The 23,976-nt window shown below is 39.7% G+C and overlaps 1 protein-coding gene across 1 annotated transcript; it reads left to right on the top strand.

Annotated features, from left to right (window-relative positions):
* On the top strand, positions 1 to 23,103 carry klc3 (kinesin light chain 3). Its single transcript, XM_022198081.2, has 14 exons — positions 1 to 289; positions 2,340 to 2,588; positions 4,053 to 4,118; positions 4,630 to 4,794; positions 9,292 to 9,367; positions 13,312 to 13,457; positions 13,572 to 13,654; positions 14,167 to 14,254; positions 15,637 to 15,738; positions 16,469 to 16,642; positions 16,813 to 16,912; positions 19,535 to 19,700; positions 19,974 to 20,040; positions 21,117 to 23,103. Exons 2-14 carry the CDS (start codon positions 2,379 to 2,381, stop codon positions 21,198 to 21,200), a joined length of 1,527 nt encoding a protein of 508 aa, XP_022053773.1. The 5' UTR covers positions 1 to 289; positions 2,340 to 2,378; the 3' UTR covers positions 21,201 to 23,103.
* The last annotated feature ends 873 nt before the right edge of the window (positions 23,104 to 23,976 follow it).

The following is a 23,976-nucleotide window of genomic DNA, read 5'->3' as shown; positions in this document are numbered from 1 at the left end:
TTTTATTGTGAAATGGAGCAGCCGAACTTCCGGTATCACTTCCGCTGACTTGACTGTGGAGGATTGTGATGACAGGAGGAGCTGAGAGTCGAGGAGGGAGGCGGCAGGTGAATGATTTACGGACTCCAGTTTCATCTTCTCACCTGTCCAACTCCAAATAAACCCGGAGGTACTGAGAGCAGAGATGTTCCGCCGCCTCTGACGGGTTTATTTGTCCGAATAAAAACGACAGATCCCGCTCAGAGTGGACGGAAAGACGGACCCACGCCGCGGGAGCCGGACTTAGCAGGTAGGCTATAAATAACCGTTGGTGTGGCTCGGACCGGTTATCCTCATGTTTACATCGTGAGGTGGGACTTTAAATGGTAATCACAGGGGTGAATTAATGTTTTGTAGCCAGAGCAGCCCGTTAATTATCACCCAGATACAGCAGACACTTTAATTTATTTTAAAAATAACTAAAATGTCCCCTGATGTGACGCACTTGTCGTTGTAGCATCTGTTAGCTTTAAATTAGCATAAAAAATACAAAATTCCAAACATGTGAACAGTAAACAAACCGCCCAGAAACCGAGCGTGTGTTGGTGTTTTCTTTCATATTAAAGCCCAATGTCACCACCAGCTGCCACATAAAGACTTAAAAATCCATAATTAGTGTGTATTATTGTGTGGTTTTAACTGCATGGACAGACTGTTTAGAGACACACATGGACGGATTATACACAACAAGAAACACATATGGAAGACCACCACCATCACACAGCATGTTGTTCTGCAGCTGAGACTCTTTCTAGTCGTTTTGCGTCATTTTTTGGAGTTTTTGTATGTTTCATTGCAGCTTTGCTTCTTTTGTGGTCATCTTTGTGTCTCCTTGTGGTCGTTTTTAGCCTCAGTGGTCAGTTTGAGTATCACTTTAGTCATATTTTGTCACTTTGTGGTACTTTTGCAACATATTTTAGTCATTTATTCACTTTGTGGTTATTTTGCATCTCGCTGTAGTCGATTTTGTGTGTTTGTAGTCATTTTGCATTTCACTTTAGTAGCTTTTTGTTTCTTTGTGGTTGTTTTGCATCTTTTTGAAGCAGTTTTCCATATTTTTGTGGTCGTTTTGCATATTTTTGTGGCTATTTTGTGCCCCACCATTGTTGCTTTGCTTCTGTTGTGTTCATCTTGTGTCTCCTCGTGGTTGTTTTTAGCCACAGTGGTCGCTTTGCGTGTCACTTTAGTCATTTTTTGTCTCTTTGTGGTTGTTTTGTATCCTTTTGTGCTTGATTTTTGTGTCTGTGGTCATTTTGCATTTCACACGTTAATATTTTTTTGTCTCTTTGTGGTTGTTTTGCATCTTTTGTGGTTGTTTTGTGCTCCACATTTCTTGCTTTGCTTCTGTTGTGTTCATCTCCTTTTGGTAGTCTTCTTATATCACTTTTTTGTGTTTCTTTGTGGTTGTGTTTTTGATTCTTTCTGGGACATTTTGCACATCACAACCAGGGACACCTTAAGACCTTTGTGTCTCTTCGTGGTCATAATTTGTCTCACTTTTGTGGTTTTGAGAGTCTTTGTATTATTTGGTGGCCCCTTTGAGTGTTCACTTTGTGGTCATGTTTCTTTCTGGTCCATTTTTGCGTGTTTTAGTTTAGTTGTTTTACATCCTTTTCATGTCTCTGTCTAGTAATTTTGCGTTCCTTTCTGTGATGTTCAGCCCATCACCTGCTGATCCTATTTCCAGTAGACCCATCCATTAATGATTGCATAGATAAGCATATTGGATCTTTGTGATATATGTTTTATTCTGTCTCATTTCTACCTTTTGCTCTTTATGCGGAAGTTGATCTCGACAAAGAAATACATAGAAACAGAGACAGTAGACACACAGAACAGATATTTGCCTGCATAATAATGTCATTTTTGAGCAGCTTAGATCAGAACTCTGCACCAGTTTGGAGAACAAACTGCCTGCATGTTGTTTACATGCTGTACTGTTTGCTTCCTCTGAAAATGGGGAAACTGATCACCATCTTATTTTGATGTTTAGTAAAGTTGCTGTCAGCTGTTTTCTAACATTCTTTTCAACGTCTGCTGCGCCTTAAGTGGATTTTAGTCCCTAAATATCGTCTTTATCCAAATCTTTAACTTCATAATCTAATAAAATCAGCTTCTGAGTAGTAGTGACTGTCTGTTAACCCAGTTCTCGTCACTCTTCGGTCGTTTCTGTCTCAGCATTTTGGAAGATAAGCTCATCTACTGTAGTACTCCTCATACTGTATTTCTGCTACTAGTTTTACTGACAGCACAAGTTCTTCTTCTCCCCCTCATTGTGCACCTCTTTGTGCCGTCTCCAGGTGATTTTCTGTGAGCGGAGGTTCCTCAGAGCCAGAGCCATGTTGTCGGCCGAGGAGATCCTGTGCAACACCCAGCAGGTGATCGCGGGGCTGGAGGCTCTGAGAGGAGAGAACCGCGGTCTGCTGGAGAGTCTGCAGGAGGCGCTGGAGGGCCGGACGGCGTCGGAGAGCGGCAGCGTGGAGCAGGAGAAGAGCGGCATCATCCGCCAGTCGCTGGAGAGGATAGAGCTGGGGCTCAGTGAGGCACAGGTACACAATTTAACTCAGGGTATTCTTTTATTTTTGCAGCGGAAGCTCACAGTTAATAGTATTTGAACCAGAGTTGGCTAGCAGTTAAGTTACATCTGTTGGTCTCTGGGCAGAAAAAAAGAAGAACTACAGAGCAATAAATACACCTCATAAAGCAATAAAATACTTTAGTCCATCAGTGTGGTTTTATTTCTTATCTTACACTGATGGACTTTTAAGTTTAAAAATCAGTAAAGACAATAAATAAAAGGGTAATAATTGGTGGTTATAGTATATAGTATGGTATAATATAGTATAGTATAGTACAGGTGTATTCAAATGAAACTCAAAGCCATGGGAGCCCCGCATGTATTCAGTTGATGATGCAGAAATCACAGAAATCTTTTTTAACGTTTGGTCCGTTTAAACTGCAGCTGGTAGAACACAAATGAGAAAACTGATCGGTTTATTAAGATTTATTGCAGAATAATGAAAATAAAGAAAAAGCTTTACTACAGATGACCAGAACTGTGGCCTCATGGCACGTTTTCCCTCAGACACCTCAGGATGTTTCAGTAGAACTCTGCACTGATGGTCGAGGGGGCAAATTAATGGTGCACAAATGTGCGAATGTCCAAGAAAAAGACAAGCACTGTTTAATCAGTTGTAATGCAACTCCTTCAATGTGAAAACGGGTTTTTGGTCTGTACATAGTAGCTGCAGACCCACCTTTCATCAACAGAGATGATCCTCAGCGTGACAGTTTCCTCAGTCCAACACAAAATGTGCAACTGTGCTCCAGAGAAATCACAAAAAGACGTTTAACACAAGTCCAGACGTTGACCGTCACCTAGAATCCTGACTTATGACCGTGTGCAACCATAGGAGCAATCACAGAAATATTTAATCACACCTCCTATTGTCTTGTAGTTATTTAGTCAATTAAAATGTTTGTTAGAGGCCATTTTTAAAACCGGAGCGTCTGGAACGACAACATGCTTTGACTGACCAATAAAAACATCTATTGCTGTTCTTTATTTGCCACTTGTCATCTCATGAGTCAGTCCTCTGAAGGCGTTCGACATGAGTTGCCATGGTGATCTATTCTGGTTACCAGAGAGCCGACTTACCAATGCTAGAAAACCTGATTTAATAAAAGGAGTGCTAGTAACCAGCTGCTGTAGACAAAGTACAAACGTTGCTCCACAGACAGATGCCTTTTTTGAGAGATAGGTTTAAGTAACTGATAAAAAAATGACAAAATAATTAAGTAACGTACACTCACACATGTATTTACGATGAGCAAAGACTAACTTTTTTTAAACAGTGCATAGCAGCTGAATATAAAAAAGTAGTAGATAATTATTTTCACATTAGAGCCTATTGTTCTTCTGTTCTTTTGTGCTGTTAAGTTTAATGAGTGTTTAGTTCATCAATTAAAATAATAAATTGCTTTTTAAAGTCAGGTTTTATTCTTCTCTCCAGGTGATGATGGCGCTGTCGGCTCATCTCGGCTCACTGGAGGCCGAGAAACAGAAGCTGAGAGCTCAAGTGAGTTTTTGCTGCAAGTCTTTAGAATAACAACATGATATGATGCTTATATTAGTACTCTACGTCCTTCTCTGTCCCTCTTCCTCCACCTCTTTTCCTCTCCTTCCTCTTTTGCTTGTCTCTCCCTTTTCATATTAGTGTCTTCATCCTTTGTTTTAACCAGTTTTAATCGAAATAAACTGAGTTTGTCTGTTTGTGGAAACAGTTTTTGAAAAGTGAACGAGTAAATCTTGTTTTAGAGAAAGTGAATCAGAACTGATGACACATAGGTCATCTGTTTCACGTTCATCCATCCGTCAAAACAAACAAAAATCCTTTGACTCCCTGTTTGTGCCTTTGGTAAACCAGAGAACTCATCCTTTGAACCGTGTTGAACTCAAAGTGGGGGTTTTGAAGGATTTTCTGTCGACTTTCTCCTGATGAAGCAGACGTTCAGAGTCTGCAGGGAAAAGGAGCTACGATGCTGAAATGATTGTAAAGAGTCTTCCTGCATCCTTCTCCTCCTGTTCAGGTGCGTCGTCTCTGCCAGGAGAACCAGTGGCTGAGGGACGAGCTGGCCGGAGCTCAGCAGCGTCTGCAGGACCGGGAGCAGGAGGTGGTGACCCTGGAGGAGCAGAACCGACATCTGCAGTTCATGTCCTCGATACGCAAATACGACCAGGAGGAGCCGCCTCTGGTGAGGACGGACAACATTGTAGTCAAGAGAGGATTAGGAGGCAGACACAGAGACACAGACTGGAGACTCAGATGATTTAGGCTGTGAGAAAGGTTTAGTGACGTCAGGAGAAGTGACACCAACAGAGCAGCAGTTCATGCAAGCATCAGTTCTGAGGATTCTGTCTGATCTTCAGGTTTATATTGGAGTTGGGAGAAGATCAGATTTATATTATAGTCCAATATGGAGACAACTCTTCTGCTTAGTCACATCAGAATAGAAGATATCTAACCTTGACTAGAACAGAGAGTCCTGGCATATCTTCCTCCCACAGTGTCTGCCAGTCTGAAAATAATTTAAGATGATGTCAGCTAACAGCTGCAAGAAAATATCTTTGAAAGACGAAAGAGTAATTTTTCCTTCACGAACATAAAAACAAAAATGTGTCTGTATGGCTGCATCTGAGGTCATCCACCGACTCCCTGCTCCCTATCTATGACCACTAGCCTAGCCGCGCTAGACAACCCACGGCAACGAATTTAGTTCTCTGCCAGGGTGGGTCTAGTTACCCTCCATAAGGCTCGAGGCTGGATTCTCCTAAAACTGGCCGGACCAATCACCATGAAGTGTAGAGTCAGAAGGCGGGCGTAACTAAGTGACGACAGAGGCGTGACGATTCTGACAGAAACAACCGGCGCACAATAAACAGTTATCTTTCGACTCGGCTTTGGCCACAGCCCTTAAAGATTTGAAGCTAAAATTCAACTTGAAAGATAAACAAAGGACGGCACTGAAGTGTTTCATTGAGAAGAAAGACGTATTTGGACTTATGCCGACGGGATATGGCAAATCCTTAATATACCAGTTGGCTCCGCTGGTTGGGAAGCTAATGGGACTTAGCCACAATCTGCCGGCGCTCTAGGAACTACGTCAGCCTATTCGTTGCGTTGATTGGTTGTATACCTACCCAATTGCTGCAGAGTGATTTGAAAGACAACCTTTTAGCCCGCCTCCCTCCCTGTCGAGCGGTCCTAGACCCTTGCGTCTTCAGAACATGGGTCGAGCGCGGCTAGGCTATATGACCACACAGCCCGATCTCACGGGGATTCGTGAAACTGTCACGTAAGTTTTAGTTTCGGTTTCGTGTGCACCAACATGATTTCGTCATGTTTTTCGTGCCGCTCACCACGAAATGCGCACCAATGTATTTTAAACGGCGGACTTTTCGTGCCACTCAGAACGTATTTCAAAAGAATGTGTATATTATATTTTTAATGTAAAACCGTGGCGAATCCAACGCTATATTTTGCATGACATCGTCCCTAAACATAACCCTAACCATAACCTAACCATAACCTAACCATAAGCCGGTGGTACACTTACCAATTTGCATAGGAATTTCAAGAATGTCCGGCGGCCGCAAACGCGATCACACAAGCAGTATACGCCGATGGACAGCTTGGATCGTCATGAATCCGCCGGTATAAACCACTTTCAGATGTGATTACCACAGCGAAAAACATTTCGTGGTGAGCGGCACGAAAAACATGACGAAATCGTGTTGGTGCGCACGAAACCAAAACTAAAACTTATGTGACAGTTTCACGAATCCCCGTGAGACCAGGTTGGACCACAGTAAAGAAAAAAATCGAAAATATTTCAACTGTATTTATTCAATATGCCTTTGTGAGAGAGTTCGCAAGTAATTTCAATCAGAAGAATCTACAATAAAGACGAAGAAAAGAGTAGAAATGAAAATGATGACCAGGTCAAATAAAAGTACATGGGATTTAATTTTACAGATTTGCAAGTAAATAGTACAGAGACTTTTTTAACAGTGCATAACAACAGAAAATAAGAAAGACAGTGTTTAGTGAGCACTATGAAAATGCAGTAAAGTATTATTTTAATTCTTTCATTTAGTGAAATATGTAAAACTTTCAGACTCTACTTGAGTCTCTGCATTTTTAATAACGTCACTGCTGTTGCTCAATTAAAACATATCAGCTCAACGTCGGCTGTAGTAGTGAACCAACCTGCATTCTTGTGATAAATTCATACTATACGAGGAGTATTTTTCAAAATTAACAAATAAAAACAAATTCTTGTCCTTGTGTTGTGATACATCGCTCTGCGTCCAACAAACACACAAAATGTTATTTAGAATATTAGTATTTTCATGCTATAAGTCATGCATTTGTCTCATGTCTGTTGCTATTTCGACAAGCTACTAAAAGAAAACATATATTTAGTATAAAATTCACCTTAACACTGCCTTGACTTTTCGTTTTAACAAAGCTTTTAATTAAACGTGCACCTGAATGTTTCTGTTTGTTTTATTGTTATTTTTGTCTGATTGCTCTGTTTTAATTACATGATTGTTTTGTTTTTATCCGTGTTATATCTTAAATGTAGCACTTTGAGAATTTGCCTAAATAAAAAGTGCACTACAAATAAATGTTATTATTATTCTTATTAGAAAATATGTCTTAACAGTAGAAAATACAAAACACTAAAAAATAGGTCTTAAAACTACAAAATACACCTTAACGCTAGAAAATGTATCTCAACATTAGAAAATACACCTTAACACTAAACAATACCCGTCAGTAAACTGTAGAAATGCCACCAGTCCTCAGTTGGGTTCATTGTCCGCCTGCTATTCTCCTTTGACGCAATGCATGATGGTACATATTGCTGCTTAGTGACCAATGACTGAAACATACTTTTCACAGGGATACTTTGACTGCACTGTATAGAGTCTAACAGTTTAACTTAACATTCGGACAGGATCAGGGAGAGTTTGCTGTTCTTTACGTGTGAACTAAATGATCGAGGAACAAAAAGAGCAGAAGTTGAGTAACAGGACGAGCCTGCTCTTCACCCAAGCACCATATTTCAGCACAGGGATCTCCTTCAGGGTGTTTGTTTTATGTGTTTAATCAGGAAAACCAGTATACTGAATGAAATATAAACAAGTCTGATTAAAACCTGAGGAGAAAGTCTCTAGCCTGTAGAGGTTTTTTCTACGTGACTACAGCTAATGTTTAAAGGGGTTTAGCGAAGCTCTTGTAATTATATTTTGTGCAGAAAGACGTCAGACACATTATCACCTCAGGGAGCTGTTATTGCTGCTGTTAGAGAACTGTTTTGCTTGTTTACACAGCCAGCAGACATGTCTTATCTAGGGATGGGTATCGTTAGGATTTTCATGAATCCGATTCCAATTCCGGTTCTGCTTATCGATTCCGGTGCCAAACAATTCCTTAATACGATTCCAAAATAGTAAAAAAAAATAGAAGGTCAATAGTTTATTTAACTAAAGTAACTTTATTCCTTTACCTTTAGGAAAATTGTAAACAAAAATAAAATGTGCTATAATACTAAACTGTATTATACAAGTTTTCTAGTATCAATTTTTTTTTATTTGATTCTACAAACTTAGGCCTCGTCCATTTCCAACCCAAATCACACTGTTTTGTTGTTAGGAAATCAGTAATACAGTGTTGCAGTGGCAGAAATACACAAATACAACAGCTGAAAATATTTCAAATGAATACAGAATGTCTGTATTGTGTTTATTTTATTCGTCTTGATTTAATTCTATACAAATTCAACCGTTTTATAGTTTGCATGTCATTGACGTTTGCAGGGAAATATAAGCCTACACAAGACGAAATACTGTATTTTTGCCACAGGATTTAGGATGGAAATATGTGACGTTACATTATTTAACTTACCTGAATGACGGAGACTCGACGACCGAGAAAGGATTTAGTCCTTTCACTACAAACTTGGTTACCGCACGGTGACACTCCTCAGCATTCTCTTTTGTCAGCCTCCTTTTCGCCAACGTGAACGGTGTCTCTTTTGGGGATGCTGGCAAGGTGCTAACGCTGCTTGTAGCAACATTAGCACTGGCTGTGTCGGTCCGCAGAAGATCGAACACTGTACAGTCTTTCAGCTCGATGCCATGGAGTCGTAAATGCTTCGTCAAATTTGACGTGCAGCCTGTCTTACAACTAATAAGCTTATGACATATGTTGCACTTTCCTTTTTCATCTCTTTGTCTTTCAAAATGAAGCCACACTTCAGAGCGTTTCCCATGGTCCATAGTTAGCAAAGTTTCTCCGGTGTTGTTTTTTTTTCCCTTTACGTGACTACATCACACATATAAGTCCGTCCAAGAACCGAAAAGCAGAACCGAAAGTAAATATTTTTTTATGGGTACCAGGTACCCGCCGTTTTTGATTCGGTTCCTACTTGGAACCGAATTTCGATATCCAACCCTCTGCTAAATTTTCACTTTCTTCACAAGTTAGTTGCTGTAAAATCAAAGGAAGGAGGTAAACAAGGCAAAAAAGCTTCATAAAACTTGGACTAAAAGAGAAAAGCATTGTGTTTGTCAGTGTCAAGTCAGTTATTATCATCGAACATGAGGGGAAATGTCAAGAATATGGCAGTTATTTTTCTGCAGCTTACTCGTTATGTTGAATTTATATTTGTTTCTTCTTTCAGGACGACAAAGACACCTCTTCCAACAAGGAGTCTCTGGATGACCTTTTTCCTGCCGAAGACGAGGAGCAGTCACAGAGTAAGGCTCTAGTGGGGTGTGAAATGTGTTTATCACTGACTTTAATGCATCCCTACCGGAAAATATTTAAATCTTTAACCGCAGGGATGAGGAATTTTCATGTTCAACAAAGTCAGAACACCCTTTTTTGCTGAATTGTTGAGATATCGAGAAGGAATTTAGTGCAAACGGTGCAGGAAGTTGAAGCGTTGGAGGTCTCAAAAGCTCAGGAAATAACGTAAATGAGTTGATTTTGATGGTGGGAAATTGTTTCTGTAATTTGGGTGAACTGGTCCTTTGATGTCTGTAGGATCTGTTGGTTTTTACAGACATAATGAGCTCAACATTTACTGATTCTGCACTTCAATCAAAGTCTTTACTCTGCATAGATAATGTTAGAGTGCTTATTATTTGAGCGACTCTTGACACAAAACAAACACATTTCAAGCACGGATGTCACATTCTGAGCGTCTGTATCACATGCAGTGAGAATTAGATTGTTGCACATGAGTTAAATTGCACTTTGGTGCAGCGCTTTGAGAGTCTTTGAAAATAAAATCTAATTTTATTGCACCAATGTCAACCTACCTCATGTATATAAGATGTCAGGAACTCTCCATTTAGTGTTTAATAACTGTATTGGCAATAAACTTTAGCTATCTTTGTCTTTAATTTTGTAATTTTGCACTAAAACTTCAGTGTACTGTTAAATATGCTCATTTGCATAAACACTCATTTTCTTTCCACAAGCTGTTGCCCTTGTTTAGATACAGAATTTATTTTAAGCAAGTACTTTAAGAGACAAGAAAATGCTAGTCTAATTTCTTGTGTTCACAGACTTAGCCAGTGAAGCTGATTCTCATGATGCCAAGAAAAATTCAGTGAACTGAACTTGTGTGAAGTTGTTTTTTTTTTAGAACACACTATCTTGAAAATAATGTGACATGAGTGTAGAGTCCCACCAGGTCCCAAGGTGGTGTTTTAAATTGCAGCATGAAAATGTAAGGCAAAAATGATACCAAACTTTGACAAAGATTAGGGTTAGTGTTTGGGTTAGCATGAAGATGTAAGGCTAAAATGGAATTAAACCATCACAGAGATTAGGGTTAAGGTTAAGGTTAGCATGAAGATGTAAGGCTAAAATGGAATTAAACCATCACAGAGATTAGGGTTAGGGTTAAGGCTAGCATGAAGATGTAAGGCTAAAATGAAATTAAACCATGGCTGTGTCCGAAATGGCATACTAATGTACTACATACTACATACTCAATGAGTATATACTGTATACTACGTACTATAAGTATGATTAGAATGCCAACCGTTCACACTGTAGTATACTACTACGTTTCCCATAATGCATTTCAAACCTCCCACGACAAAAACCGGAAGTACGGCTATCAAATATCTCGGCTGAATGCCGGCTTCAGGTCGATTTTACGCTAATAAACAGTCGCATAATTAATGTGGCAATTTCAAGCCGGCACTCCTCATGCAGTTATTAGCCAGATTATGCGAATCGTTTCAATTGTAGCTGCAGGCTACTGGAGGTAGCTGCTACTTGTTCTGTATGCAAAGCAAGCTGCTGCAACTAGCTGCTAGCATTGTGAGGCGTCTGACAAATTTAAAACGTTGGTCAGAAAATGCCCATTTCTCAAATCTGTGGGGTGATTAGGATGACTACTTAACCACATAAAATAAAATAAAAATTGCCCCGGTCCGGCCACAGATCCCGCGGAGGCTTCCATTTCGGTGGGTAGCTTGCAAAGCATTATAGGGCGGTTGAGTATGACTAGTGTGTTCAACACGCATACTTAAAAATTTTCCGGAAATGGTATACATCCGGGTATTTCTCGCGTACTCAATCTTTTCATACTATCTAATGTGAACGCACTACATACTTATTTTGACGTCACAGTTAGTATGAGTAGTACATTAGTATGCCATTTCGGACAAAGCCCATCACAGAGATTAGGGTTAGGGTTAAGGTTAGCATGAAGATGTAAGGCTAAAATGAAATTAAACCATCACAGAGATTAGGGTTAAGGTTAGCATGAAGAGGTAAGGCTAAAATGGAATTAAACCATCACAGAGATTAGGGTTAAGGTTAGCATGAAGATGTAAGGCTAAAATGAAATTAAACCATCACAGAGATTAGGGTTAGCGTTAGCATGAAGATGTAAGGCTAAAATGGAATTAAACCATCACAGAGATTAGGGTTAGCGTTAGCATGAAGATGTAAGGCTAAAGTGGAATTAAACCATCACAGAGGGTAGGGTTACGGTTAAGGCTAGCATGAAGATGTAAGGCTAAAATGGAATTAAACCATCACAGAGATTAGGGTTAGGGTTACGGTTAGCATGAAGATGTAAGGCTAAAATGGAATTAATCCATCACAGAGGTTAAGGTCAGCATGAAGATGTAAGGCGAAAATGGAATTATACCATCACAGAGATTAGGGTTAGGGTTAAGGTTAGCATGAAGATGTAAGGCTACAATCATAGACTGTATATAAAGATGGATGTAGCATCTGGCTCCAAAAATGAAGCCCACCCGGAAGTGTCAAAAACTTGCAATATCACGCCGTCCGCTAGGGTTGGCTCCAAAAAGCTTTTGCTCTATAGACCCCAATTCATCACCGGAAAAAATAAAATTTGATAGACTGATTTTCTACAGCTCAGGATTTTTTTCCCGTTAGTTTTCATGGTCAAAATGAGAGATCAGGTGGCCGATCTTAAAATAAATCAATACTGAATTTTAAATAAATTGTTAAAGTTGGTGGAGCCAGGGGGTGTGGCTATACTTGATAGACAGTCATGTCTGGAATGATTGACAGATCCTGTAGGGCAGAGAAGGCTCTGCGATAAAATGTGGGCGAGATAAGAGAGTCTTCAGCTCTCAGTCTGGCTCGCCCATAGACTGGTCCTGCCCCTAGTTGCTCTTTGGTCCAGCCTGTTTGATGACGCTTTTTATGTCGCTCCAAAAAAATTCAAAATGGCGACCAGGAAGTAGCAAAATCCGGGCTTCATTTTCTCAGTGTTGAAACCAACGGGTGACGTCACAATTAGTTCTGGCTAAAAATGGAATTAAACCATCACAAAGATTAGGATTAGGGTTAAGGTTAGCATGAAGATGTAAGGCTAAAATGAAATTAAACCATCACAGAGATTATGGTTAGGGTTATGGTTAGCATGAAGATGTAAGGCTGAAATGGAATTAAACCATCACAGAGATTAGGGTTAAGGTTAAGGTTAGCATGAAGATGTAAGGCTAAAATGAAATTAAACCATCACAGAGATTAAGGTTAAGGTTAAGGTTAGCATGAAGATGTAAGGCTAAAATGAAATTAAACCATCACAGAGATTATGGTTAGGGTTATGGTTAGCATGAAGATGTAAGGCTGAAATGGAATTAAACCATCACAGAGATTAGGGTTAAGGTTAAGGTTAGCATGAAGATGTAAGGCTAAAATTAAATTAAACCATCACAGAGATTAAGGTTAAGGTTAAGGTTAGCATGAAGATGTAAGGCTAAAATTAAATTAAACCATCACAGAGATTAAGGTTAGGGTTAAGGTTAGCATGAAGATGTAAGGCTCATACGATGTATATATGTAAATAAAGTGTTCTTGTGCTATCTTTAAGATTTCCTTGCACTGAAAAGGATAAGCTCTGCAATCTCGTTATACATTGTATAATGACAATAAAGAATATTCTATTCTAAAATGAAATCAAACCATTCCAAAGATTAGGGTTAGGGTTAGCATGAAGATTTAAGGCTAAAATGGAATTAAACCATCACAGAGATTTAAAGATACTTGGAAAAACCTTACTAATAAACCGATCAAAGTTAAAATGACTGATAACATGAGGAGCTGTAGAGTTCACGCTAATGTCCAGTGATCTGTTTTTTTATGAAGGATAAACTGGGCTCTTCTAAAAAAAAGAAACTTGTGTGTTTCTGTTCAGTATCTCAACCTCACCACAGCAGTGCAGCAGCTGCAGCCCAGCAGGGCGGCTACGAGATTCCTGCCCGCCTCCGAACGCTCCACAACCTGGTAATCCAGTACGCATCCCAGGGTCGCTACGAGGTCGCCGTACCACTCTGCAAGCAGGTGAGTCGGGCTTCAAAATCCAGCCAATCCTCCATTATGTACCTTTTAACTGTGACTGACCAAACGCAAACACATTTAAATCCTCCAATAAATCTGATTATCGTGTCTCCTCAGGCTCTGGAAGACCTGGAGAAGTCCTCTGGTCACACCCACCCAGATGTAGCCACCATGTTGAACATACTGGCCCTGGTGTACAGGTAATACCGGTTACCATGGCAACAAAGGCTAATGCTTACCCACCCATTTTTTATTTATACCTGCTTACCACCTTCTAAAATAGGTCTCACTGTTACATGGTGTTATTTTTCCCAAATATTTACATGTCTTGGATTTCTGGTGCCATAGTGTTAAATCAGGGGTGTCAAACTCAGTTCCTGGAGGGCCACTATCCTGCATGTTTTAGATGTTTCCCTCTTCCAACACACCTGATTCAAATTATCAGCTTATCATCAAGCTCAGCAGAAGCCTGATAACGAGCCTGATCATTTGAATCAGGTGTGTTGGAAGAGGGAAACCTCTAAAACATGCAGGATAGTGGCCCTCCAGGAACGGAGTTCAACACCCCTGTGTTAAATTAATGAATGTTTATGACTATTTTAGCCTCATATAGACAAATATGATCCCATATGAAAAACAAAACGGTGAAAATCTCCTGTAATCTTTCACATAAAGTCAGAGCTGAGCAGATAAACACTGTTTTCCTCTACAGAGACCAGAACAAATACAAAGAAGCAGCCAGCCTGCTGAATGACGCGCTAGCGATCAGGGAGAAAACTCTTGGAATGGATCATCCTGCTGTAAGTTAACCTCCTTTTAACCATCAGGTCGTCCTGTGGGTCAAAATTGACCCGTTTTAAAGTTTCAAAAAGTGGAAAAATAAAAAATAAAAATTCACAGTGAAACTTCTGATTTCCACATTTTCAACATTTTTGGGAAATCTTTCAACATTTTTCGGTGAAAAAAAAATGTTACAAATGTTTCATTAAGAACCTTCACCAAAAAATCAACCAAAATCCAGTGAATTTCGCTGGATTTTGGTTGATCTTTTTTTTTTTTTTTGGTGAATGTTCTTAAAGAAAATATTAGAAATTTTACTGATATATATGTGATCATTTTAGATATTCATAGGATTTTTTGGGAAGATTTTTACTCATTTTTATCCCCCGCCGCCCGTAGGCACGGTGGGGGATATTGGCGTGGGCACGTCCGTACGTCCGCATTTCGTTTCTGGAGCATATCTCAGAAACTACTTGAGGGATTTCATTCATATTGCACCCAGGCCATCTCTATGTAGTATAGATGTGCCTTTTGGGGTGCATGACCTTGACCTGATTTTCAAGGTCATAGTGAGGCACTTCAAATATTTTTTGGTTTCCGGATCATATCTCAGAAATTAGGTGAGGGATTTCACTCATATTGCGCACACTAAGCCTGTTGGTAATGTATATGTGCCTTTTGGGGTGTATGACCTTGACCTGATTTTCAAGGTCATTGTGACGCACTTTAAATATTTTTTGATTCTGTTTCTGGAGCATATGTCAGAAACTACCTGAAGTATTTCATGCATATTGCACCCACACCACCTGTGCATAATGTAGATCTGCCTTTTTGGGTGTATGACCTTGACCTGATTTGTAGTGAAGATGTATCATTTTGTAGGTGTATCGTCCAGTATATATTATATAAGGCGGGGGATGTTTATTTGAAAATATCTTGCCAAATTTGGGGGATTTTTTGAAAAAATAAAACTTTTAAGGGAAACTTTAAAGGAATTATTTGAATTTTCTTCCTGAAGATTTTGCAAATTTTCAGAAATTTGGGACTTTTTTGCAGAATTTTTGATTTTTTCAGACAAGGAAACAATATTTTTGGTGCCTGTAAATGAGGACAACAGGAGGGTTAATAAACCAGCTGCAGTTTAAAACAGTGAACTTTTTCCTTGATTATTTATTTTCCTTGATTTTCACTCAACTTTCTGTTTTCTCACTGTGTAAACTTGAAACATAAAACCTTTCTGGCAGAGAGAAGCATCTTCACAGACATTTGATCCTCGTTCATTGCTTCCTGCACGACCTGAAAACTTGGGCATTGTTCCCTTTGAGGCCGTTTCATTCGGTTTAGGTCGGACTTTGTGAGCGGGTTTGTAGTTTATTACTCGTGTTCTTGTTTGTGTGTGCAGGTGGCAGCAACACTCAACAACCTGGCAGTGCTTTATGGGAAGAGAGGAAAGTACAAGGAAGCGGAGCCACTTTGTAAAAGAGCTCTGGAGATCAGAGAGAAGGTGAGAAAACACATATTTATGTTTCTACACTTCCTGATTCGCACATTTAACTTAGCCTTTATCTGACCACTGTCTTTGGCCAGAGTTCCTTTACTTTGCTGCAGCAATCGATTGGAATTCCCTCCAAAAATCTCTGAAACTGTCATCGCTTCCATCACTTTACATGTTTAAGCAGAAGCTGCAGCAGACCCTAGCTGACCGCTGCACATGCTGACTGTTTATCACTGCAGTGCGAGCTTTAATTTAGGGTGTTTTTAATCTCTGTTTAAACACTTGTGTGTCTTCTTTTTGTAAATGTATTGTTTATGTGTTATGTTTCTTCCTGCTGGGGCCTTTTGCCAGGTCATCATTGTAAATGAGAAACTGATCTTATGTGGTAAAATAAAGAATTAAAAAAAAAGACCTGATCTAATTCTAATTTTAATCTTACACCCATTTTTAGCTCCTGTAGCTTTAATTTGAAGTTTTGTGTGTCTAAAAACATTTAATTGTCCACACTTTAGAGATTATAAATTAGTTGTTTATTCATCCATTTCTTTTCTTTTATATTTTCCCATTTATATTTATTTATATTTACTCAAGATTATGAATGCAGTGCTTTTACTTGTAATAGAGTACACACATTTTTACACTCTTGTATTGCTACTTTTAGCCAAATCTGAATGTCTTCTGTCATCTCATGTCAGATCATTTTGTTCTCGCTTTGTATTTTCTGTCTGAACACGCTCAGGTTCTGGGTACAGACCATCCAGACGTGGCCAAGCAGCTGAACAACCTGGCTCTGCTGTGTCAGAACCAGGGCAAGTACCAGGAAGTCGAGCAGTACTATGAACGTGCTCTGCACATCTATCAGAGCAAACTGGGACCAGACGATGCCAACGTGGCCAAAACCAAGAACAACCTGGTATGAAATGTCTTTTTTTGCAGTGAGCTAACTGTGTTTCCATCTGTGTCATATCACTTTTAGAAGGGGCATAAGATCAATCTAAAAATTTCAAACCGGCCATCCACAATAGAACTATAACCGGGTTTTACCACATTTTTCCACATGTCTTCTGTCGTTCTCCTTCTCAGGCATCCTGTTACCTGAAGCAGGGGAAATACAGACAAGCTGAATCTCTGTACAAAGAAATCCTGACCAGAGCACACGAAAAGGAGTTTGGATCTGTGGAAGGTACAGTAATGCATACATTATTGCTCCGCCAAGGAAAGGCGAAGTTATGTGATGATCAGTGTACGTTTGTCTGTGAATCTGTCTGTCTGTTAGCAACGTTACTCAAAAACAGACTAATGGATTTGGATGAAATTTTCTGGGAAGGTCAGAAATGACTCAAGGACCACCTAATTTTCAGTGATGTGGCTTATAGTCTGGATCCACGGCTTTAAGGATTTCCCATTGGGAGACATAGCTGCCGGCATGCAGTCGCTGTAACCATGACAACAAGTGAACACTGTGTCAGTTACCTGGATGACGATCACATGATTGCGATCCTACTACAAATTGACTGATTTATCAGTTGGAAGTGATACAAGGAACAAATGATTAAACTGTGGGGTGTTTCTGAGTCCCGCTACATATTTAGGTCACACAGTGTTGCACAACTCAGCCAGACAATGGTGAAGCTCCTGAAGTTTCATGACGATTTTATTTCCGTTCATCCGTCTGCCTCATTTTAAACACAAATTCACCTTGAGAGGGCAACTCATACACAGGACTGTGTCAGAAACTAAGGTCTGATTCCAGCTTATGGCCATTTACTGCAGGTCTTCCCTGCTTTACTGTCTTCCTCTCGACTTACCTATTCAATAAAACCAACAAAAGGGCCCAAAAAACAGCTTAGAATAAAACATCATAGTTTATTATGTCGTCCAAAATGTGTAAAAAAAAAAAAAAAAAAAAAGTCATAGTTTAGTATGCCGTCCAAAATGTGATCAAAACATCATAGCAGGGCTGCCAACTTGTGACCAGACCTCAGAGTGAGATTTGGTTTGTGCAGGATGCTGACAGGGGATCTGGGGGCCCTCACCCAGAAAATTTTGAAAATGATTGATCTTATTTCCTGCATTCTGGTGTAATTTAAGAGCATTTTGCCCTTTTAAAATCTTATTGTAGAGACAACATTAAGGGATAATTAAAAAAACCATTGACCTTAAAAAAAACAGAGCAAGGGCAGGCAGTATTGAAAATGGTTCTTCATGTAAAATATGGATGAAAGTTCTGTGGCTGGATGTGCACAAAACATTTCAGTATTTTCCATAAATATATGCATAATTGAAATAACTCCAGCAACCATTTTGTAACATTTGTCTTGGAGGATTTTAATGCACACACTCAACAGTTTCAAGCTGACCACATCAGCCAACTAAACAATAAAAAGTGCTGAAGCAAAAACAAAACATCTCTTCATAACTTAAATTATCCATTGACTGAAAAGAATTACGGGCTGCACAGTGGCGTAGTTAGCACTTTCGCCTTGCAGCAAGAATATCCCTGGTTCGCGTCCTGGCTTTCCTGGGATCTTTCTGCATGGAGTTTGCATGTTCTCCCTGTGCATGCGTGGGTTTTCTCCGGGTAATCTGGCTTCCTCCCACAGTCCTAAAATATGCTGAGGTTAATTGGTTTCTCTAAATTGCCCGTAGGTGTGAATGTGAGTGTGATTGTTTGTCTGTATATGTAGCCCTGTGACAGACTGGCGACCTGTCCAGGGTGTCCCCTGCCTTCGCCCCTCTACCCCCCACCTCCCCCCACTGCCCACCTCTACTCCCCCACCGCCCACCACACCTTACTCTTTCAAATAAATACTCGTCTAACCCTCTGGAAACCAGCGTTTGGACTGTTTTTGTGTTGCTCCTCACCTACTTCAGACAGTCGGGACAGAACAACGTTTTGTGGACCAAAGGCTGCCAACCATGTCGTGTATAGAGCGACCTGCTATACTGTGATGTTTTTGGACGACCTGCTATACTATGGACGCTTTCTGGACCAAAGGCCATACTATGACGTTTGTTGGGCGACAGGCTATATTATAGGCTTTTTTAATTGACATATTACTATGACTTTTTTTGTTTTAGTTTTTTTCAAACTAACGTCATTGGTGCATTCAGTTGCAGTCGGACAACGAAGTTGTGTTCAGGAGCATCGGAAATCGGAGAATCAGTAATGTAAATTTCCAACGAAAATTTTGGAAATTAATAATTAAAATTTTTCAGATCACAGGGGGATCACTGCCCCCCATGCCCCACGGAAGATCCCACACTACCCGGGCAGCGCTACACACAGGCTTTGGTGCGTCACTGAGAGACAGCCAGCCTCACAGCTGCACAATGATTGGGGAGCATGTAGGATGGAAAATGCGGACCGGTTTTTCACAAATCTGGCGTTCTCTGGAGTAAAACGCAAACTGGATTTCCCCAAAGGTTACGTATTCCCATAACAGCAAAGTGGAACCTTTTTTTTTTTTTTTTTTTTTTTTTTTTGCCCGTGTGATATTTGGAGTGTGGCGTGAGAGCGTGTGAAGGGACTGAGTTGCATGTGTCTCATGGCCAAAGTGTGAGAGTTGGCAGCCCTGTCATAGTTTAGTATGTCTTCCAAAATGTGTAAAAATGTCAAAGTTTAGTATGTCATCCAAAATGTCACAAAAACGTCAAATTACATGTATTACAAATGAGCGTGTCTCATTACAAAAAATGCACGTTTGACACTCCTGGTCTAGACCAAGTTTTAGTTTTGCAGTTAAGCTATAAATGCTTTCTAACAGAAGAACAAAAACAGTTGTTCTCTTTTTGTTCCGTACAGGCGACGGTCGTCCCAGCTGGTCCGGCGCAGACGACGGAGGATCCAGTAACCTGAAGCGAAGCGGCTCCTTTACCAAACTACGAGAGTCGATACGCCGAAGCAGCGAGAAGCTGGTCCGCAAGCTGAAAGGAGTCGGAGTCGAGGAAATGACCCCGAGGAATGCCGGGTAATATTCAATTACTCAGACCTTTCACCCCCCCACTGATGTAGCAGAAACCAGATCGTCTTAGTAAAAGGACATTTTTAGTCTTAAATAAGTGGAGCCTGTTAAATAATCTTAGTGTCAATGTGAGTTGCAAGAGGTGGCTCTGTCATTTCTGTAAGACATTCTTCACTTCTTATTTAATATCATTGCATTCCACCTCATTACGTCTGTTTAATGGAACTTGTGCTACGCTGCTTTATGAAGCTGTATTATGACATTCTGTCCTGTTGTCAGGATGAAGAGGGCTAACTCTCTGAATGTGTTGAATGTTGGCGCCAGAGAAAATCAGGACGGCAGCCAGGTGAGCAAACTGAAAATCTCTCTGAAGTCTCACACACATTTTGTTTTTGTTCTATGTTTCACGTCTCATCAGAAAGGCTTCTTCAGTCACACATTGAAACTCCTGTGAGGTTGTTAGCTGATGTCACAATTGAGTCATTGATGCACCCTTCCATCATGTGAATAAATAGGGAGTCAGGGTGTGAATGAGTGTTGGGCTGACTAGGAGGGACTGTGTTACACTTTGACTATATTTAGAGATGGACGCAGCCACTTCTTAGTTTTTTTCAGCTCTAATATGCAAGTTTTTCTGCATGGATCAGAAGTTTTTCACCTTCACATTTGAAGATTTAGGTAGCTGGACTTGCCTAAGTCTTCGATCATATTGTTGTGCAGAAACCAGCAAAAGAAGAAGCCTTTTGGAGTAGGGCAGCAGCTATCGTTTATTTTAGTAAATGAGTATTCTATCGATTATTCTGACAATTAATTGGATTCTGCGCTTGCCGTTACAGCATCAAAAGCAGAAGTGAGCACGCTGTGTAACAGAAATAACCGTCCTGGTGGAACACGGGCAGACATCTGTGGTGTTTTGTACATATATAGTATGGTACAGGGATATTGTACATACATACATTCTACAGTACATGCATTTATGTATGTATGTACGTACAATAGCCTTGTACTGTATGTAACGTGCATACATATGTTACATACATACATGTTATATACATCCATACGTTACACCCATATGTTACATACATTTCATACATGTAACATATGTACATATGTTACATACGTACATTACATACACACAGAGGCGCGACGATTCTGACAGAAACAACCTGAAACAACTAGCCTAGCCGCGCTACACAACCCACGGCAACGAATTTAATTCTCTGCCAGGGTCGACAACAGTCGTTGAGCTCCGACTCTGAATAATCTTTCTGTTAACATGTCTTTAATATACTTGAGCTTCACCCATTGACTGTATAAATAAGGCTTCACTGAACTCCCTTGTGTCTTCAGAGCTGGGTCTAGCGCGGCTAGGCTAGCATGAGATATCATACTATACTCATCATGTGTGTTTTTGTTTCTTAGGGAAGCCATCTGGCGGATATCCGAGGCCTGAGCTCCAGCACACACAGTCTGACCAGACGAGGATCTCTGGGTGGGAACAGCTAACACACTGTGAACACAACGCAAACAACTGGAAACATGTTCACACACCAACCAGATCAGATATTAAGAGTCAATTTCCCACTTTTCCCCCTGAAGAAGAAACTGAGACAGTTGTCACGAATCAACTTTGACCAAAACCTAACTAGCACATTTAAAGTTTACATTTTGTAGTTTTTTCTGTCACAAATCTATACCTCTGTTGCACTACAACATTTCCTTCCTGATCACTTGAAACTCATCATTCCTTCACTCCTCGTTTTCTGAATCAACCAGACCAGTCATTAGAGTTAACATATGGGAGCAGTAATCTAGAACACATTTTAAATTTCAGCACGTGTTTGCAATGCTCGTGCTCTTTTAGCCTACATTTCAATTGAGACCATTGAAAAGAAGGAAAAAAGGCTTATTTATGTTACATTTCCTTAAATTAAATGGGCAGATGATATTTTAAACAGTTTTTGTTACTTCTCATTTGAGAAACGGGGACATTGAGTATTTTTGCACAGCGATCAAATTGACGACACATTTGTGAATCTTGTAATTTTTACATTTGGTTGAAGAGGGAGAGCTTCGTTTACAGTTAAAGAAGTTATTTCGATGTGATAAATGCCTTCAAAGTGTGCAGGTCATTTTAAGTAACTGTCGAATCATGAATGTGTTTACTCTGACAGACATTCCGCATTGTGGAAAAAAAGGACCTTTTTTAAAAAAAACTTAAAGGGGAACTTTGTTTTTTTCAACCTGGTGTCTGTTTTCATGTCATTTCATACATGTGAGTGATGGAGAAATGAATTTTCGACATAGCTCCAGTATTTAGCCAGGCAGGCAGCTTAGCAGCTCAGCTAGCAGCTCGGCTAGCGAAAAGTATGGGGCAGCTGGCCCCCCCGCGTCAAAGTCCACCCTAACGTGCTTTTTGCGCCACACTGACCGGCTCAGATAGTCTCAGTGAGTGTCCCACAACATACTAGAGATGAGAAGTGAACGAAAACCTCCACATTAACTGGCGATCGCTCTTTGTTGTGGTCTGTATCCAAATCTCAGGACGCTAGAAAGCAAATCTCGTTCCGAAATCGCGCGAGCTCCATCACTCAGATGTATGAAATGACATATGAAAACAGACCCCAGGTTGAATAAAACCGAAGTTCCCCCTTAATGAATGCTTCATGTAATTTGCACCATTTGAAATGAAACACTAGCGCTGCAGAAGCACACATCAGACTTTAAAGATGGTACTTTGAAAAGGCAGTGAATATTTTTGCACATTACATGTACGTCATGCATACATATTCTCAAACTCTCTACGATGGTAAATCATCGCTCTCTGACACACACTATACAATATTTAGACAATCTAAATAGAACATTTAACTAAAATGTCTATTTCATCTTCGCTTTTTCACTGAAATGCCTGAAATCCAATTCTTATAACAAATGATTTTAGTTTAACACATAGATTTCTTTACATTTTTAATCTGCGAGAGAAATAATTACCTCAAGAAGTAGTTGCTGAAGAGTCAAATTCAAGATTTTATCATTAACTTTATAAACACTCCCTTGCACACTCAGGTTTATCTGAAGTAAGATATAGATGCATAAAGGAAAAGTGCTGCTGGGAAATATTGGCTCCCTGAAAATTATGTTACCATCAGAAGTTTATTCCATAAATTCTACTTTTCATCATGAAGAATTACTGATTGTACGTTTGCTGTGTTAGAGACGTCACTGCTGTCTGTTAGTTACTGTAGAAACTACAGCCTGTTACCAGCACGTCAGAATGTTACATATGAAATAGGAAAAATGTGTAGAAACTGGAGCATTTAGCTCCTCTGACGCTGTTTATTATGTTAAAAATGAATGTTTGTATTTTATATTTGCAAAGTTGAGCTGAAATAAATACAAGAAGACACCCTTGTGTACGTTTTGTGCTATAAGCTGTTTTTTTATTCCTGTTTCAGGTGTTGAGTTTGGATAATTGCACAAGAATTTGTAAACCCACTGTTGCAAAATTATATATACATATTTATTTAAGTTCAGTATGTCATCAAAAATGTCACTAAAACATCATAGTTTAGTAGGTCGTCCAAAATGTGGGAAAAAAAGTCACAGTTTAGTGTGTCCAAAATGTGACAAAAACGTCATAGTTTAGTATGTCATCCAAAATGTGGAAACAAACGTCATGCCTACTTTAAATTATTTCATCATATGGCATGTTTTTACCACATGTTGAAAAAAATGGCATTTTTGTTTCGACATAGTATAGTATGGCGGGTTTTTTTTTTGGCAAAATTCATGATGACTTTTCAAAGTAAACTGCTCTATAGTGTTTTTCACTGCCTACTTTACATTATTTCATCATATGGCATGTTTTTTTTTGTTTTGTTTTTTTAAGTATTTTCTTTTTGCCTTTTTAGTCCATGGGCCAGACCAGATATTGGTACCACCTCAGGTGACCAAACCAAAGTGGTACTAAAATGTACATTGGGTTAATATAAGTACATTAAGATGTGATAGCCTTTAAACACTAGCAGCTTAGTCACTTTTTTTGTGAAACGGTCACATTCACCATAACCGCTGTATTGCAATCCATTTAACCCTATGAGGCCCACAGCTGCAACATTACAACATTTTTTTAAGGCCATGCAGCTGTACCTATTTCTGTCTGAATGTAGACAAACACTCCATTTCCCAGCATCCCACACTCTGAACTGCAAAATTGCAACATTTTTGGAATGTATTTTAGGAAAATATTAATACTGTGAGACATACCACATTCCAAGTT

Source organism: Acanthochromis polyacanthus, chromosome 13 (genome assembly GCF_021347895.1).
Source record: "Acanthochromis polyacanthus isolate Apoly-LR-REF ecotype Palm Island chromosome 13, KAUST_Apoly_ChrSc, whole genome shotgun sequence".
Lineage (NCBI taxonomy): Eukaryota > Metazoa > Chordata > Actinopteri > Pomacentridae > Acanthochromis > Acanthochromis polyacanthus.
The sequence above is the reverse complement of the archived record's forward strand: the minus strand, read 5'-3'. Positions and strand labels throughout refer to the sequence as shown.

What these genes read in the sequence shown, in the direction of transcription:
- klc3 (XM_022198081.2), top strand. Translation starts at nt 2,379, where the DNA reads ATGTTGTCGGCCGAGGAGATCCTGTGCAACACCCAGCAGGTGATCGCG. An exon ending in AGACGAGGAGCAGTCACAGA is followed by an intron (nt 9,368 to 13,311) that starts GTAAGGCTCTAG and finishes GTTTCTGTTCAG; the next exon opens with TATCTCAACCTCACCACAGC. An exon ending in TTGGAATGGATCATCCTGCT is followed by an intron (nt 14,255 to 15,636) that starts GTAAGTTAACCT and finishes TTGTGTGTGCAG; the next exon opens with GTGGCAGCAACACTCAACAA.